Raw genomic sequence first — 15457 nt, forward strand, 5'->3', positions numbered from 1 at the left:
TCACCTCAATGCAGCAATGCAAATCATTGACTTGATCAGTTGACATATAGAAATAGGTTGTATTGAGTGTTTTTTCTGAGCAATTTTTCAACCCACTGCAATTTTAGACACTTTTGGGAATAGAAAAATTTAAAAAAATAGATCCTAGAGAACTTCAGGCTGCATCATTTGTTTGTGGGTAAAATGTAGAGATCAGATTCCAAATTCAGAGAACTTTTTGTAGAGAACACACCCTCTTAATATACTTGTCACACATTTTACATCTCAAAGCTGAGCACAATGTAGAGAATGTGTTACTGTCTTCTGAGTATTCTTTTAGGAGTTGATTGCATAAAAATTTGGACTTGGATGCTGAATTTTGCCACTGTTAAGCATTGCATGTCGAGTTAGCCAGGTGAAGTCTATTCCTAGTGAAACAAAGCAGTTTGCAGATCCAGTTTAGCAGATTATGTTCAGCTCTGTGATCCTATCTTTGTCTTAGACTTGACCCACTAATTAAGTGAAAACACTACACTACCTTGTCTTCTATAGGACTTCACATTTAATTGAATTATCTTCCTGGTGAAGACAGAGCTTGTATTCTTCAGTATAAAGTGAGAACAATGGGAATATAATACCTGAGATATTCAGACATCCTAATTAAGGGAGTCATTTGATCTACTTCAGTAAAGAATTGCAAATGCTGCTTTTACCTCCAAAATACATGCTTTAATTAACAGCCTTGGTTGAAAACATTAGCTCCTTTTTTGACTTAGAGGTGATAGCTCAAGGCTGTTATAAGCTGGTTAGGGAAAGTTTCTAGGGGAAGGGTTATGAAAGATTGAACTGGTCTCTGCCTTCTTGTATGTGATCTCTGGATAAACAGTAGAGTTTGTTCAAATTTTGCTCTTCATCCATTTTTCAAATTGACCTGTTGTTGTGTGTGTTAATATTGATATATGGTGGCAGATTGATCTAACACTAGTGTTCACAAACTATTTCTGTGATGGTTTGGTACTATTAACATGTTCTAGTGACTACTCCTTTTTGAAATTAGACAGGTGCTGGCAAAACATACACCATGGGCACTGGATTTGATGTCAACATAACAGAAGAGGAACAAGGCATTATATCACGTGCTGTTAAGCACCTTTTCAGATGTATTGAAGAAAAAAAACAAGGTGCTATTAAACAAGGACTTCCACCTCCAGATTTTAAAGTGAATGCACAGTTCTTAGAGGTAAATATGATCCACGTTGTGGGTGTAACTTTATGAGGTTTTTTTTTCTTGAGGTTTTTTCTTTTCTTTTTAGAAAACTAACTAAATATTTTTTTCCGATTGCTTCTTTTAACTTTTCTTCACAAGATATTTTGAATTAATCTTCAAGATTTCAAAGGGAAAATTTATGGGATTTGCTTCAGCTCCTCAATTTATGAAAAAGCATTTTTATCTTATTCGAATTATTTTAGTACTTCCCTTCATAGTGTTATTTTGAAGTATAGAAGTAGTTATGTTTGTCATCATTTATCCTTTTTTGCAGCATACATTGTTTGTAGGGCCTATTTTTCTTGCCTTTTTGTAATTCTTGACGAAACCTCAAAACAAGAAACTATAAAAAAACCCTTATTGTACTTTGTGGCTTTAAATAGTGACCATGCTTTGTCTGCTTTTGTCACTTTGCCATACATTTCCTTAGCTTTCAAAATCTGTTCACGAGACTTTCTTTCACCAAAGAAGAAACCTAGCACGAAAATACTTCTTTCTGAAATCCCCATTGGTTTAGGATTTGGCTTCAGTGTTACTGTTCCCTTCTTTCTGCCTGGTCAATACAGTGACAGATCTGCTCCCCCAGTGTTTTCTTGTAGGCACAGTTGCTGGTAAGGGGGTCATAAAGTCTGTGATCTTTCTGACCTGCAGCAGCTGTTAACTTTAAATCTTGCAGTTTTTACACTGTGTCTCCTGACTGTGGAACTGCTTTTTAAATTGATTGATTTGGGTGTAACATATTTACATTCACTAACAACCTGCAAAATCTGATACTTTAAGAACACAGAGAGGAAGAATCCATTTTAGGAAGAGCAGGTGTAAATTTGTTTTGCCTACTTCAGTATGTATACTTTATCTACTTTGGGGGTGAACCCCTCCCCCCCCAGTTTTATATTGGCTACCAGAAAAGCTGTTGGTTTTATTACTGCTGAAGTAAACTAAGTCCTTTAGTCATAGGTTCCTGTAGCTGTTTTAAAGATTAACAGGCTGGCATTAGTTTGTCCTGGTCTAAGTTTGTCACTGCTAACCTTAAGCAGAAGTTTTTGTTGCTCTGGCTAATGTTTGCCTAGAGAGAGTCAGCATGAGCACGTGCTGTGGGAATGCTCTGCTCTGTTTGTACATCAGGGAGCTGCAGATTTGCTTTGGCAGCTGCAACATTAGTAGCATAAGGAGCAGTAACCAGTGTAGTTTCTGAATTTATTGTATTTTTTGACATAACATTACAAATGTGACTGAGTCCCAAAATACAGGGTAGTAATTAAATGTTACAGTGAGAATGGTATGAAGAATTGCAGCCATTACAATGTATTTCAACTGAACTATACATACTGAAACCTGTGTTATCTAATTTAGAGAGGTTAAATGATGTATATAATAATTTCTCCCTTAAAAAATGCCATTTTAATTGGTATAGTTTTTTTTCTTTTACTGAGCCTTTCCCAGAAGGAGCCTTTTCTGGTTAGTTAGATATTATGCACTATTCTTGTATAAAAAAGTATCCTCTTCCTCCCATCCTATCTACCATTAGAGCTGGATTGCATAAAGAATAATTTAGTCATTGAACAAGTTGAAGCGAGATTGCATTTTGGAATAACTTTGAAGTCTAAGCTGGATAACTCTTGGGAACAGTGATTTCTGTTTGCTACTTTCTTGCCTTTCTTTAGTTTGCTGCAGTCTGCCTCCCTTAACTCCTTGCTTTCCAGCTTTTTCAAAAGATAGGCATATGCAGTCCCACGTAATTGCAGGTGCATTATCAGGATCTGCTTTAAATTGTGGCATCAGTTTGTTTGAACTTATCAAGGTAAAACATTAGTAAGAAGATTCTTACTTAGAGTATCTATGCCTAATAATTAAATGTAATTCCTTTTTTAATATGTAAAGGATTAAAAGCATCACGTTCACAAATGCTGAGCTTTTTCTTCTCAGGGATGACCTTTTGCTTTTGAGAGGAGAAAGTCGCTTTCAGTGTTACAAGAAAGTACCTTGTGTGGATACAGATCTGTTGTGGTGATTCTTTGACTGTTACTTAGGGATTTTGATGAGGAATTGAATTACTCTGGGTTGAGCTTTGCTGAAGTGAATAAGTGTAACTAAATTATAGACACTTGACATGTTCCGGTGTGCACAGGCAGAGACTAGAGCCATGAGATTTCCAGTGGGATAGTGTTTTTTCTGGATTTTTTTCATCTGATATCTCCAATTGGATCTAAACACCTTTCATAAAGCTCAGAACATTCTTCTGGAGTACAAAAGCCCTGCTCAAGAAGCCATGCCACAGTATTTTCAGACTGCTGCTTGGTGTCTTTAAGAAGTAGCTTGCACAAAACTATTATTATATGCCAAATTCCTTCCAGGGCAGGAAGTTTGTCTAAATGAGAGACATAGAATTATGAAGGTGTGAGAGAGGAGATGAGGAAAGCTGTAATGGCAGGGAGAGCAAGTGGAGTGAGTTGAAAGTGATTAGAGAAGAGTGCAGCCAACTGAATCCACAAAGAAAAGCCCAAGGTCAAATCTGAAGACAGCAGGTGCCTGCCACAGAAACCACTGCTGCTCTTGTTCTGCTGGCATCAAATTGCTCCTCTTCCCTGGTCCCGCCAAAGAATTTTCTCTCTGATCTGGTGGAGGAAATTATAGCATCTCTGGGTGGCATAATAAGAAGTTGTGCAGGTCACTTAATTTGCAGCTGCTCTGTCATCTATTGTCCTTGTAAGTTTGGATGTTTCACAACATCCTTTTTTGGGAGCTGAGACATTTGGATTTTTACAACTTTTGGTATGTGCCATGTGCAGGTTTATTGGTCACCAGAGGAATTCCTTCCCAAAGTGATATGGTTTTTGCCTTTTTCTTCTCCTCAGCTCTACAATGAAGAAATTCTTGATCTCTTTGACACCACACGTGATATTGATGCAAAGAATAAAAAATCAAATATCAAAATACATGAAGATTCAGCAGGAGGAATTTATACAGTGGGCGTTACAACCCGAACTGTGAATGGAGAATCGGAGGTGATAATTGAAAATAAATTACTCTGTAACATGCCAAATACATTCTAAAAATGTCTGTATGCTTTGATGAGCAGTTAAAAATAGAGGTCATACTTGCTAATATCTGTGTCCTGGGCAATATAAGTGTAAAACCTAGCTAAAATTTTTATTTTCTTAATTTCTGTAGCCTTAAATCTCTTAAATGTTTGATACTAAGTGCATGCTGCTTTCATGTAAAACTAGGACCAGGCTTTTGTTCATAATATAGTTCTGCTGGGAGGGAGAATTTTGGCATATATGTAAATCTGATCTCCCAAATTCTATATATGTTATTTTTCCTTTGAGAGGAACGCTGTGCATTATGGCTGAATTCATAGCAAAGAGAGAAAATTATATATCCATATAGTTATATATCCAAAACAGTAAGTGTTACAGTAACATTTTTCCTTTAACCAGCAAACAATGCAATGTACTTGTCTGTTTCCTAGATGATGCAGTGCTTGAAGCTGGGGGCTTTGTCTCGAACCACTGCCAGCACTCAGATGAATGTTCAGAGCTCACGGTCACACGCTATCTTCACTATACACCTGTGTCAAACCAGAGTCTGTGCTGCATTTAATGCTGTATGTATTTTTGCTGTTGTTAAACTTCTCTTTAGTAGCCAGTTTTCAAAATGGGGATCGTTTTGGCAGCCACTGCTATTTGAATTGCACTTAGTAAGGGTGCTGTAGTCATCATAATGCTTGATGAATTTGCTAAGCATTATAATAATTTGATTTAATCTGTGCATATGTAACCATCCTCTAGCCAGAGGCAACCATAAACTGCAGACTCTTACAGGAACCTGCCTATTCTCCTCTAGCATTTTCCTCAGTATTTTGTTGCGACATACACAAGTGAGAAAGTTAAAATGTAATTTGTCTTTAATTGGGAGAGTACATTTAAGTGTCTTAGCAGTTAGTGGGTTTAAACTTGCAATCAGCTAACTGAAACTGCTTGGATATTTCAGATTAAGTGTTGATATCTAATAAGGTGCAAGTAGAAAAGCATTAAATTCCAAGGCTTTCATAAAGCTCAGAACATTCTTATGGAGTACAAAAGCCCTGCTCAAGGGATCCAAAATAGTGTATTTATTTTAAATAGATACATATTCAGTGTGCAGATGTTTTGTTAAGTCTATACACTTAACCCTAAATTCAAGCTATGAATTAACATTGGGCTGTTCTGTAGAATATTTTGCATGTGACTGTTCAGTTGTTAGTTGCTGTTGATGTATCTTGTAAAGGGGAGAGTTCTGAGTAAATCCACATTGCTGAAAACTAGAGTACGTTCAGGGGGACTTAATTTGAATATTCTAAAGGTTTTTTGCATATAATTTTTAAAGACTAAATAGTATCTGGCTAGCATTCTACCTGTAGATACCACATTTTTAAGCATGTGAAACAGTGAATTGGATTTGCAGTGCTTTTGGGGGTGTTGCTTTTTTTTAAATACTACAAGTAATCATTTGCAGGCAAAATGAGTGTTCCTTCCTGGACCTTTGTGGTATGTAGACCTACTTTATACACCTGCTAAAAACACTTCTTCCTGCTTTCCATGCTGAAACTTTGGATTTGTTGGTGTGGTCAGCTGTCTTCACTTGGGAGGGATTGACACCACACTCCAAGCCAACACAGGGCACATCAGTCACTGCATGGTGTCCCTGTCTGCTCAGAGGTTTTTTGTTGAAAACTGTCTACTGAGAAATCATCTGGGAGCCTGTTTCCTGCAGGCTGTTGGCACAGCAGTCCCCTTGTGCTGGTGCACTTGCAGCCTTCCCCACCACCTGAGCTGCCCGGGGGCCTTTTGCCTGACTCTGCCTGATGTTTTACAGAGCCTTGTGTTAGAGGAAGAGGTGGCAATCTTCTGCCTTCTGTCAAACTGTTTTGTTTCTGCTTTTCTTGGGAGATACACACAAGATAATTTGACTGTTTGGAGCTGGGCATTTCTAAATCTTTAATTTTTAAAGACAGCACCCTCTTCTTTCCCTGTGGCGTTCAGGAGAGTAGAGGATAGACCTGACGTTGTCCTCTGAACGCTCCTGGAATCCAAATTAATGCAAGCTATTATTGGGTGGCCAGGAGAGATGTAGCTCAAGTTTCTGTAGACAACAGTTTTGGGAGACCTTTGTTACTAGGGCAACACAGTTTCTCCTTCTCGGATGACAGCCTTGGCTGTGTCCCCTCTGTGCGCGGTCACCCGTGCCCAGGGCTGGCAGGCAGCCATGGCTGCAGTGCACAGACTTGCTGCTCCTCGGGCTCTGTTCACACCATCCATGCTTCTTGGAAGTTTCTGGATGTACATTTCACTTGCTAGATGAGGGAGAGTGAAAAAGCATGCATTAGTTATGACTGTGAGGGCTGGAAATGAGAGTGTGGTCCCCCGAGTGTAAACATCAGAATAACAGAAATAATGATTCCTGGTCTTGTGGAAGTGGCACAGTTCCCAGTCTCTTCTGTTACTGCCACAAAAGGATGCCACTTTAAAAGTACGAAATATTTAACTACCATGAGAATGGTTTGGTCTGCAGAGACCTGCATTACCTCTTGCAGTTGTGAAGGGAACTGTAGGCTAGCTGGCCAAAGACATAAAGGTCACCCCAGAATACCTGAGGGTCTGTGGTTGGCTTCTGTCGTTCTTTTCTTTTTTTTTTGTTTGTTGGTTTTGTGGTTTTTTGGTGTGGTTTTTTTTTGGGGTCTTTTTTTGGTTGGTTGGTTGGCTTTTTTTAGTTTTTTTTTTAAAGGTTGTTCTGGGTTTTCTGTGATAGAAATTCCTAATAAAGCTTGTAGTTTGGGCTGTGAGAATTTGTTATAAATCCAGTATACATTTGATATATGCTTATTACATGACACCATGCCAAGTTAGTAAAAATTGCCCTGCAATGGGTATCTTACCAATAAGGTCAAGAAGTGAGTGATTTAAAGGTTTTTCTCATTGTGTTGCTTTCCTGACAATAAATCTAACTACACTTGGAGTAAAATAAAACTCTACAGTAAATGGTAGTACTAAACTAATCAACAGAAAAAAGTTTGGGATTGTCTAATGAAAAAGGATAATTTTGCTGCTGAGCTTTGGGGTGTGAAGTGGAAAGAGGCTGAGGCTGTGGTACCTGCCCCAGTGCAGTGTGTTCCTGGGCAGACTCCCCACACTGATGGAGGCTCGCAGTGAGCACCTCTCATTACCTGGGGGATGAAGGTGGAAGGGAAAAAGGAACCTCTTCTTTTCCCCTTGTTTCCTCTGCTATTCTTATTTTCTGTGGAAGTCAGAAGTGCTAGTGGAATACTGACTGCTAGGAAAAAGGGCTTCCAACAGTAATTCCTAAAGTAAGTTGAAGAACCATCCCACAGGGAGGCAGGTGATGGGGTTTAAGTTATATAAAATCAAAATAACATTCAGGTTTTTGGCAGGTTTATAAACTAAGTGGTTCTGGTGATTTTGTGGGATAATTATGTAACTAAGGTTTTATTTTTTAAAATCAGTTTCCTTAGACAATTGGTTCTAGTCCTGCAATCTAGGAGAGATACAAATTAGTTGCTCATCTTGCTGGAGACTTATATATTTTAGTAAATGTGTCCCCACACTTCTTCATCAAGAAGTGATGGTAGCTCGTACTTAAAGTAATTTGTTTTCACATGCATCTAGCTGGGTCTTCAAGAATATGTTAATACATGTGATTAAAATGGAGATAGTATGTTTCAAAATACTGTTGTTATAAGATAATGAATAAGGAGATGGTCATGAAGAAGTTGCTTTGTAAATGATTGTTGATTGAACTTTGCAAATGTTAATGTGAAAGATCTCACTAAGCCTTGTGGGTTCTTCTTTGCTTCAGGATAATGCCACTGATAACAGGATAATATCTGAGTCTTCTGAGATGAACGAATATGAAACTCTTACTGCCAAGTTTCATTTTGTTGATCTGGCGGGATCTGAAAGGTTAAAGCGAACAGGAGCTACAGGAGAAAGGGCAAAAGAAGGCATTTCCATCAACTGTGGACTAGTAAGACTATACAAATATACAATATAGTGTAAAACAACCCTAGCCAAAACACTTAGAAATAAAACTTACAGCTTAATTTTTTTTGTCTTTAGCTTGCTATATAGTTCTTTATTAACTGTATTAAAGAACTATAAAACTTACAGTTCTTTATATACTATATTACTTATAGTAACTTAACACTTACTAAGCTGCACTGAAAAGTAGAGCTGGCAATTATGAATGGAGATTGTAGTTTCAGGTCTTGGTTTTGAGCTACATGGCTATGTGCAATTCTTGTAAACACATAAAAATACATGTCTATTTTATATTTTATATCACATAATATATTCTATATTATATAAAATATATAACATTCATATATTTTATATGTGAAAATATGTCTCTTTTTTCTGGGCTGTTGTGCAGTACCAATGAGGTATTCTGCAGTTAGGATTTCTCAGTGATTCTCTTGGCATGATGACATTGGTTATTTTCTGTAGTTTTTCTGGTTATATGGAAGAGAAAGAGTATTCAGTTCAATTTCATCATTGAGATAAGCACAAAGCAAAGAGGATTTAGCCGGTCTGGATGACATAGTTGTGTCCTTAACAGCAGATAAAATGCATGAACGTGAAAATCAGTGTGATATAACTAATACAAGATCACAGAACTTTCATTTATAATGAAGTCCAGCCCACAGTTTTGTGAAACAGACTTGAAAGTGCTTTAAATCCTTCAAAGCAAACAAGCACAGCATGGGGTGTGTGCAGTTCTCCATCTGCTGGTTGCAGCAGCACCATTGCCAGAGCAAGAACTTGCGGTACAGGGCGCCACCTAAAGCAAAATCCTTCAGTTTGAAGTGTGTGCAGTTCCACATGAAAAATCATATCACAGCCAAATGCTAGATTGTTTATAAACATCAATTAGAACCTTTGAACAAAGCGACAGGATAGCTGTGGACTACAAGCCTTTAATTTCAAGTTTTAAATGCTCAAATCATCATCAGACATTTTTTTTCTTCATACCTGTAGAGGTAATAAATTCTGTTTTTTAACATAAGTGCTCCATATTTTATTCTAAATGTATCATAAAGTAAATTGATAAAATTAACTTGAAAGAAATTATAGCTATTGCTAGAAGTAGAGATCAACCTTAATAATCATCAAAAGCAAATGTTTGTTAGATGAATTAATACCAACTTTAGTTTGTGACTGACATGAGATATCACTAGAGCACGTGAATTGCGCTAAGCACTTTAGCATTTCCAGGTACCAGGCTGTAAGTCATCTGATGCACTATTGATAGCACAGAAGTTTTTAAATGCCTGCTGCAAAATGTAAAAGTCTGCAGAAATATTTTTATGTTAACTTTCATGGTTATATTAATTTTCTCATAATATGCTGACCCCAGTTTATAGCTGCTTTTAAAATAAAACTACACAGGAACTGATTCTGACTTATGTATTACGTGATTTGGTGTTTTATAGCTGGCACTTGGCAATGTAATAAGTGCACTGGGAGATAAAAGTAAGAAGGCAACTCATGTACCATACAGGGATTCAAAGCTTACAAGGCTACTTCAAGACTCTCTTGGGGGAAACAGGTATGACAATTGAAACATTTTATGTATTTCATTGTGAATGAGCATAAATGAGAACACGATCTTCAGAAAGTAAAAATTAATGTTAAATGACAATAAGAATAGCCACTCTTTGTTGGAAGAAGATTCTGAAGGTAAATTGTTGTGACAAAAATGCTGTCAATGGAGAGAAAAAAATTTCAAGAGGATTTTGCTTTGTTCTTTTCAGTGATATTATTTTACTAGACACAAAACTTCATGTTAGCTAGAAGTTACCATTTTCAGACAAGTTCTTCCCATGAAAATATCTGTAGATTGTAGATAGTATAACTTTTAAGTTTTGCTGACAGCATATTTTAAAGCTGTGATGAGTTTCTCCTTTAGAGGTTTTTTTGGTACTTTGTTTTTTAATGGCAGTGAATTGTTTGCTCTGCCTTGCACAGGAGCTTGGATGCATCTGTTCAGTTATGTGATGTTGGATTGCAGCTTAATAAAAACAAAGTAGTCTATCACCCGGGTTGTCTGTATGAATCTATTTGTACACATTCTGCACATACAATGAAGGGAAGCTTTGACTTCTGAAGACTTTAGATAAGGAAACATTAACAAATTTATTAAAATAATACAAATTTTATATTTGCAATGTTAGCATGTACAAATATAAGAAGGACCACAGCTGAGTATATCTTCGTAAGGTAGTACTCTTGTTCTGTTACGTGATCCAATTACCTGGCTCCTATGTTTAGGAGAGCAAAAAGATTTTTCGCAAAGGAATAGGGAGAAGTGGAAGCAAATTCTTAAACTGTTGCTCTGCTCTTCATCGAGTTAAACTTTAGTAACAACTTGAAGCACTGCAGTGTGAGGAAAAGCAGAGCCAGAAAAGCAAGTAAAATAAGGACTAGAAACTTTCAAAAGTGCGTAAGAGAGGAAGGAACTCCAGAATTATGAAAAAATCAGCAGAAATCAAACAGCATAGCTCTTCTAACCCTTTCTGTAAATCTTGACTAAATTTTTTATCAAATACACCAGCTAGTGAGCATTTTTTCAAACCATTCCTAAAATCACGCTTTTGTAGAAATACTACTTTGACTCTAAAATATTTTCACATGTCACAGCTCCACTCCTCCCCCGTCGTGCTCTTCAGGAGGAATCACAGGGTTTTTAGTGTTCGATGAGGTCAGGGTAACCCCAGCCAGCAGCCAAGCCTTGCATAGCCACTCACTCCCTGCCCCCGGGGGGACTGCAGAGAGAATCACAAGGGTAGAAGGGAGAAAACTCAGAGTTTGACGTAAGGACACTTCAATCGGTAAAGCAAAAGTTGCATATGCAAGCAAAACAAAACGAGTAATTCACTTTCCATGGGCAGGCAAGTACTCAGGCACTCCCCAGAAAGTAGGGCTCCATCACATGTTGTGGTGACTTGGGAAGGCAAATGCTGTCAACTCTGAATGTCCCCCCTCTTCTTTCTCATTCCCACAGCTTTATATGATGAGCATCATTCCATGTGGGAAAGAATATCCCTTGGGCCCATATCAGCTGTTAAGGAAGACTTTTTCATTCATGTATATACATATATATGAATGTTTTATATATATATATATATATATATATATATATAAGACCCCCACATTTTGAATGTTTTTGTCTGGGCTTTGGCAACTAAAATGTGTGGAAAAGCTAAATTTTAAAGAATATGCGGTTTTTCTTCTGGAGAATCAGATTTAGCTTTCTTAAAGCCAGTTCTGTAGCCTTCCAACTTCCACCCTAGATATTACAGTCCATATTGTTGCTTATCTCTTAAACAATACTTAAAAAAATTTACTAGTAATAATTTGGGTTAAGTTGCAGTAAGTCCTGAGTTAACAATGATGAAAGTATTGTGTCACTGTTCTATTCTCACAATAATCATTATTTTAAGTGTAATGCTGTAACAGTTTTGAAGCAACACTTAAATATTAATATTACTTGAATTATTCAAAGAAGAATGTGGATCATTGGTGTTTTAAAATGAATTTTATGATGTATAATATTAAAAATTAAAACCTTCATAACTTCTGGAGCAGGGGGAGCAGTTTAAAGACATGGTAACATAAAGGATATAGAACAGTTTTAGACAACCCTAGTCCACTTTACAATTCAGGTAGAATACTGGAGTTCAAGGTATTCAGTTTTCAAGATGGACACATAGCAGAACTTGTCCTCTGAGATTTAGAAAAGTGCATTCTCAATGTCTGAAGTAAAAATTTGTTCTTAATCATGCATACTCTTAACTTGAGGACTAAAACAGTTTGGAGAACTGACACAAAGTTATGGGTGAGGGCTGAGGAAGAGTTGCTGAATGCTCTTAGTAGCCCCAGGCTAGTTACTCTTTCTAGCTCAGTTTCCCAGTGTGTGTGGTGAAGATAATTGTTTGCCTCACAGAGGGTTTCAGGGATTCATTTGTTTGTTTCAGTCTGAAATTATAGAAAGTGAAGATCAGAATTTAGCCTGCCTCATGCAGATACTGCTCCTTTACCCCCGGCACAGTTCAGTCTTCCTAATGCAACCACCTAAGCTGTGACATGCAATGGAGAAGCAAATTTCTTTAAAACTTGGAGGAGTCTACTCAGTCCATCAAATGCAGATGTTTTGTTCTATGTGTTGAGAATTTAGGCAATGTATGCACCTGCAGAGTGATCTGCAGCTGGAATTCTGGTTCTGACCCTCTAGGCTGTTCTTATCTGATATGAAATGAGTATGCTCCAGGGAGTGAGGGAAGGAACCTATTGAATGATGAAAGCACTTGGTTGGAGTGAAACTTGTTTTGCTTTTTTTCCTGCTTTTGTCCTACTGGCTCCTAAAGGTCTATTGGCTTTATCTTTCATTTGTTGCAAGCAGTGTGTTCTAATCCTGCAATAATACCCCATGGTGGTATGGCTAGGGGGTGTTGGAGGAAACTGAAAGGAGAATGGTTGTTCATAGCCTTCTTGGGCCAAGAGCTCAGGTCCTGCTGCTTTTTGTTGCAGAAATTGTTCTAAGCAGTAGTGTTATAAAACATGGAATATATTTCAGTTATAGACAGATGTGCTAAGGGTAAATACTAGTTTCTGGGTTTCTGTTGTAGAATAGGAGATAATTTGCAGTGGAGAATTCAGGCAGTTTGGAACTCAGGTAGAGAGTAGGTACATTAGGCATGTATGGACAGCTGAGATGGGCATTTGGGCAACTTTCAGATGAGGTAGTTAGGTACCTCAGGAATCACAATAGGCAGTCCTGATGGCTGCATGATTGAAATCATTGTCTAGGAATTTTGGTTGATCATAAATTCCTTAATCTCAGGTTATGTATGATTAGGCAAACCAAATGTAATTTGAAAAACATTTCTGGCAACACCAATTAACATTGGCTTTTGAAATTTCATATGTGGATCAAGTAATGATCTAGTATCTCCTATGCTATGCTACGATGATACAAGACATAATACTGCTGACTTGTGTGGCTCACAGTCTGATGTGAGCTAGATGGAGCAATATTTTCGCAAATACTATGAAGTTGCTATTCTTGTTTCACCTTCTGCCTGAGAACCTGTTAGCTTCTCTCTGCTCTTTGTGCTCTTGATCTGTAATGCTGACCTGTGTTTCTGACTTCCAGTCAAACGCTCATGATAGCATGTGTGAGCCCTTCAGATCGAGACTTCATGGAAACTTTGAACACACTGAAGTACGCCAATCGGGCACGGAACATCAAGAACAAGGTGATGGTTAATCAGGATAGAGCTAGTCAACAAATAAATGCTTTGCGCAGTGAGATTGCACGGCTGCAGATGGAACTCATGGAATACAAAACAGTAAGTCTATCCTCTTAGGATTTCTTCTGCTTTTAAATGCTTGTAATTCCACAGCTTTTTTTTTTTTGCCTTCTGTTGACTCTTTCCACTTCTTACACTAAAAACATTGAAATAACAACTCTGATGTAAACAACACTCTTAATCCCAGTGATTATCAGATGTTTTTAGAAAATGTAGATTGTATCCCCAAAGAAAAGATATGCCAGCAAATGTCAGTGATATTTACTGATGCTGCATGCTATTTGCTTTTTGAAAGGCAATGAGAAATTCACTTCCAAAGCAAAAATGATGAAACACAACTTAGATTGATGCATAAATGAATATGTACAGCTACTGTGTATTACTTTTAAAAACTTATTAGACATTTAAAACAGTTTATGTTTTAAAAATACAGCTTAAATTATATAAGGCAAATACTCATGCCCTTTCTTCCTGAAATTTATACAGTTTCCTGCAATAAATATCATTACCAAACAGGGTCCCACTCGGTTCTTCTTGAGTTAGTATTCTGATTTGATAAAGAGTTTTCTTAACCTCTCCAAGTACTTGTACTTCAGACTAAACTGGAATTACACAAAACCCAGATGCTAAGTTGTTGGCCAGACGTCAATCTCTTGAAAACTATCCATTTATCATTGTTTTAAACTTTTTGGTAGAAGATTATTTTTGCTATGATTGTCTCTTTGGAATTTTGAGTAATCTGTGGATTGCATTTACTAAGTTAATTTTTTTTTATGTGGAGTTCAGCCTTTACTAGTAATAAAATATTTTTACTTTCTTAAAGGGCAAAAGGATTATAGATGAAGAAGGCGTCGAAAGCATCAATGACATGTTCCATGAAAATGCGATGCTGCAAACAGAAAACAACAACCTGCGCGTTAGAATTAAAGCCATGCAAGAGACTATTGATGCTCTTAGAGCCAGAATAACGCAGCTTATGAGTGATCAGGCCAACCAAGTGCTAGCCAGAACAGGTATGCTGTGAGTGTGATATGCACATACTGCTTCATAAGTTCATGAACTTAAATTAATGATATGTTCTTGCGTCATTGATCCTTTGGAATGAAGTGATGCCTTTTTATTAGCAATATAGGACCTCATTTGGCAGAGAGAAACCCCCATCTGATTATTTCTTCAGTTTCTGGAGTCTTTTTTTAATGATAGAAATAGCGTGGTACCCTTATTTTACCATTCATTTAGGAATATGAACAAGAGGAAATATGAAATAATATATTTATGTAGAAATTATTCGTATGTTTAACCCCTGTGGTGATTTAACAACCAGATTAAATAAATTTGACTCCAAATTAAACTCCAAATAAGTAATTTTGATTTAAACATTGTTGAAATGTACTAATACAGAAAAAAAGTTACTGGTAATCAGATGGTGATCATATGAGAGAGGAACCAAAAATGTAATTCAGTTTAAGAAGGAAAGGTACTTTACAAGCCCATGTGACTGTTCCCTTTGCAGGTACTTTGTGCCTAGTAGCTATATTCAGATATTTATACTGTTATAGTCCTTTCTTAATCTTTCTCTTCCCCTCATTGCCCTTTTCTCTCTGTCCTTCAAAGGGGAAGGAAATGAAGAAATTAGCAACATGATTCATAATTATATCAAGGAAATTGAAGATCTCAGGTATTTGCATAATAAGTATTTGGACAATTTTTATTAAAAAAAAATAGAAGTGTTAGCAAGTAAATACTGCAGCTGTTTTCCTGTGTGGGGATTTCTTTAAGAGAGTGGTCCTTCAGCTTCTAAGACCATCTGCTGTTGCTCTTGGCTTCAAAAATGTAAAATGTTA

At 37.1% G+C, this 15457-nt stretch overlaps 1 protein-coding gene across 9 annotated transcripts in view; it reads left to right on the plus strand.

The window, feature by feature from the left end:
- KIF21A (kinesin family member 21A) overlaps nucleotides 1-15457 on the plus strand; it is an 86830-nt gene that overhangs the window by 29318 nt on the left and 42055 nt on the right. For all 9 annotated transcript variants that reach the window (XM_085041288.1, XM_085041231.1, XM_085041266.1 and 6 more), the window contains exons 3-10: nucleotides 1037-1219; nucleotides 4102-4251; nucleotides 4719-4853; nucleotides 8102-8269; nucleotides 9735-9850; nucleotides 13457-13652; nucleotides 14437-14626; nucleotides 15228-15291. In XM_085041288.1, the coding sequence (XP_084897414.1) occupies nucleotides 1037-1219; nucleotides 4102-4251; nucleotides 4719-4853; nucleotides 8102-8269; nucleotides 9735-9850; nucleotides 13457-13652; nucleotides 14437-14626; nucleotides 15228-15291 (1202 nt within the window). The remainder of the gene's footprint in view (nucleotides 1-1036; nucleotides 1220-4101; nucleotides 4252-4718; nucleotides 4854-8101; nucleotides 8270-9734; nucleotides 9851-13456; nucleotides 13653-14436; nucleotides 14627-15227; nucleotides 15292-15457) is intronic.

Source organism: Lichenostomus cassidix, chromosome 1Aa (genome assembly GCF_008360975.1).
Source record: "Lichenostomus cassidix isolate B80296 chromosome 1Aa, HeHo_3.0, whole genome shotgun sequence".
Taxonomy (NCBI): Eukaryota; Metazoa; Chordata; class Aves; order Passeriformes; family Meliphagidae; genus Lichenostomus; species Lichenostomus cassidix.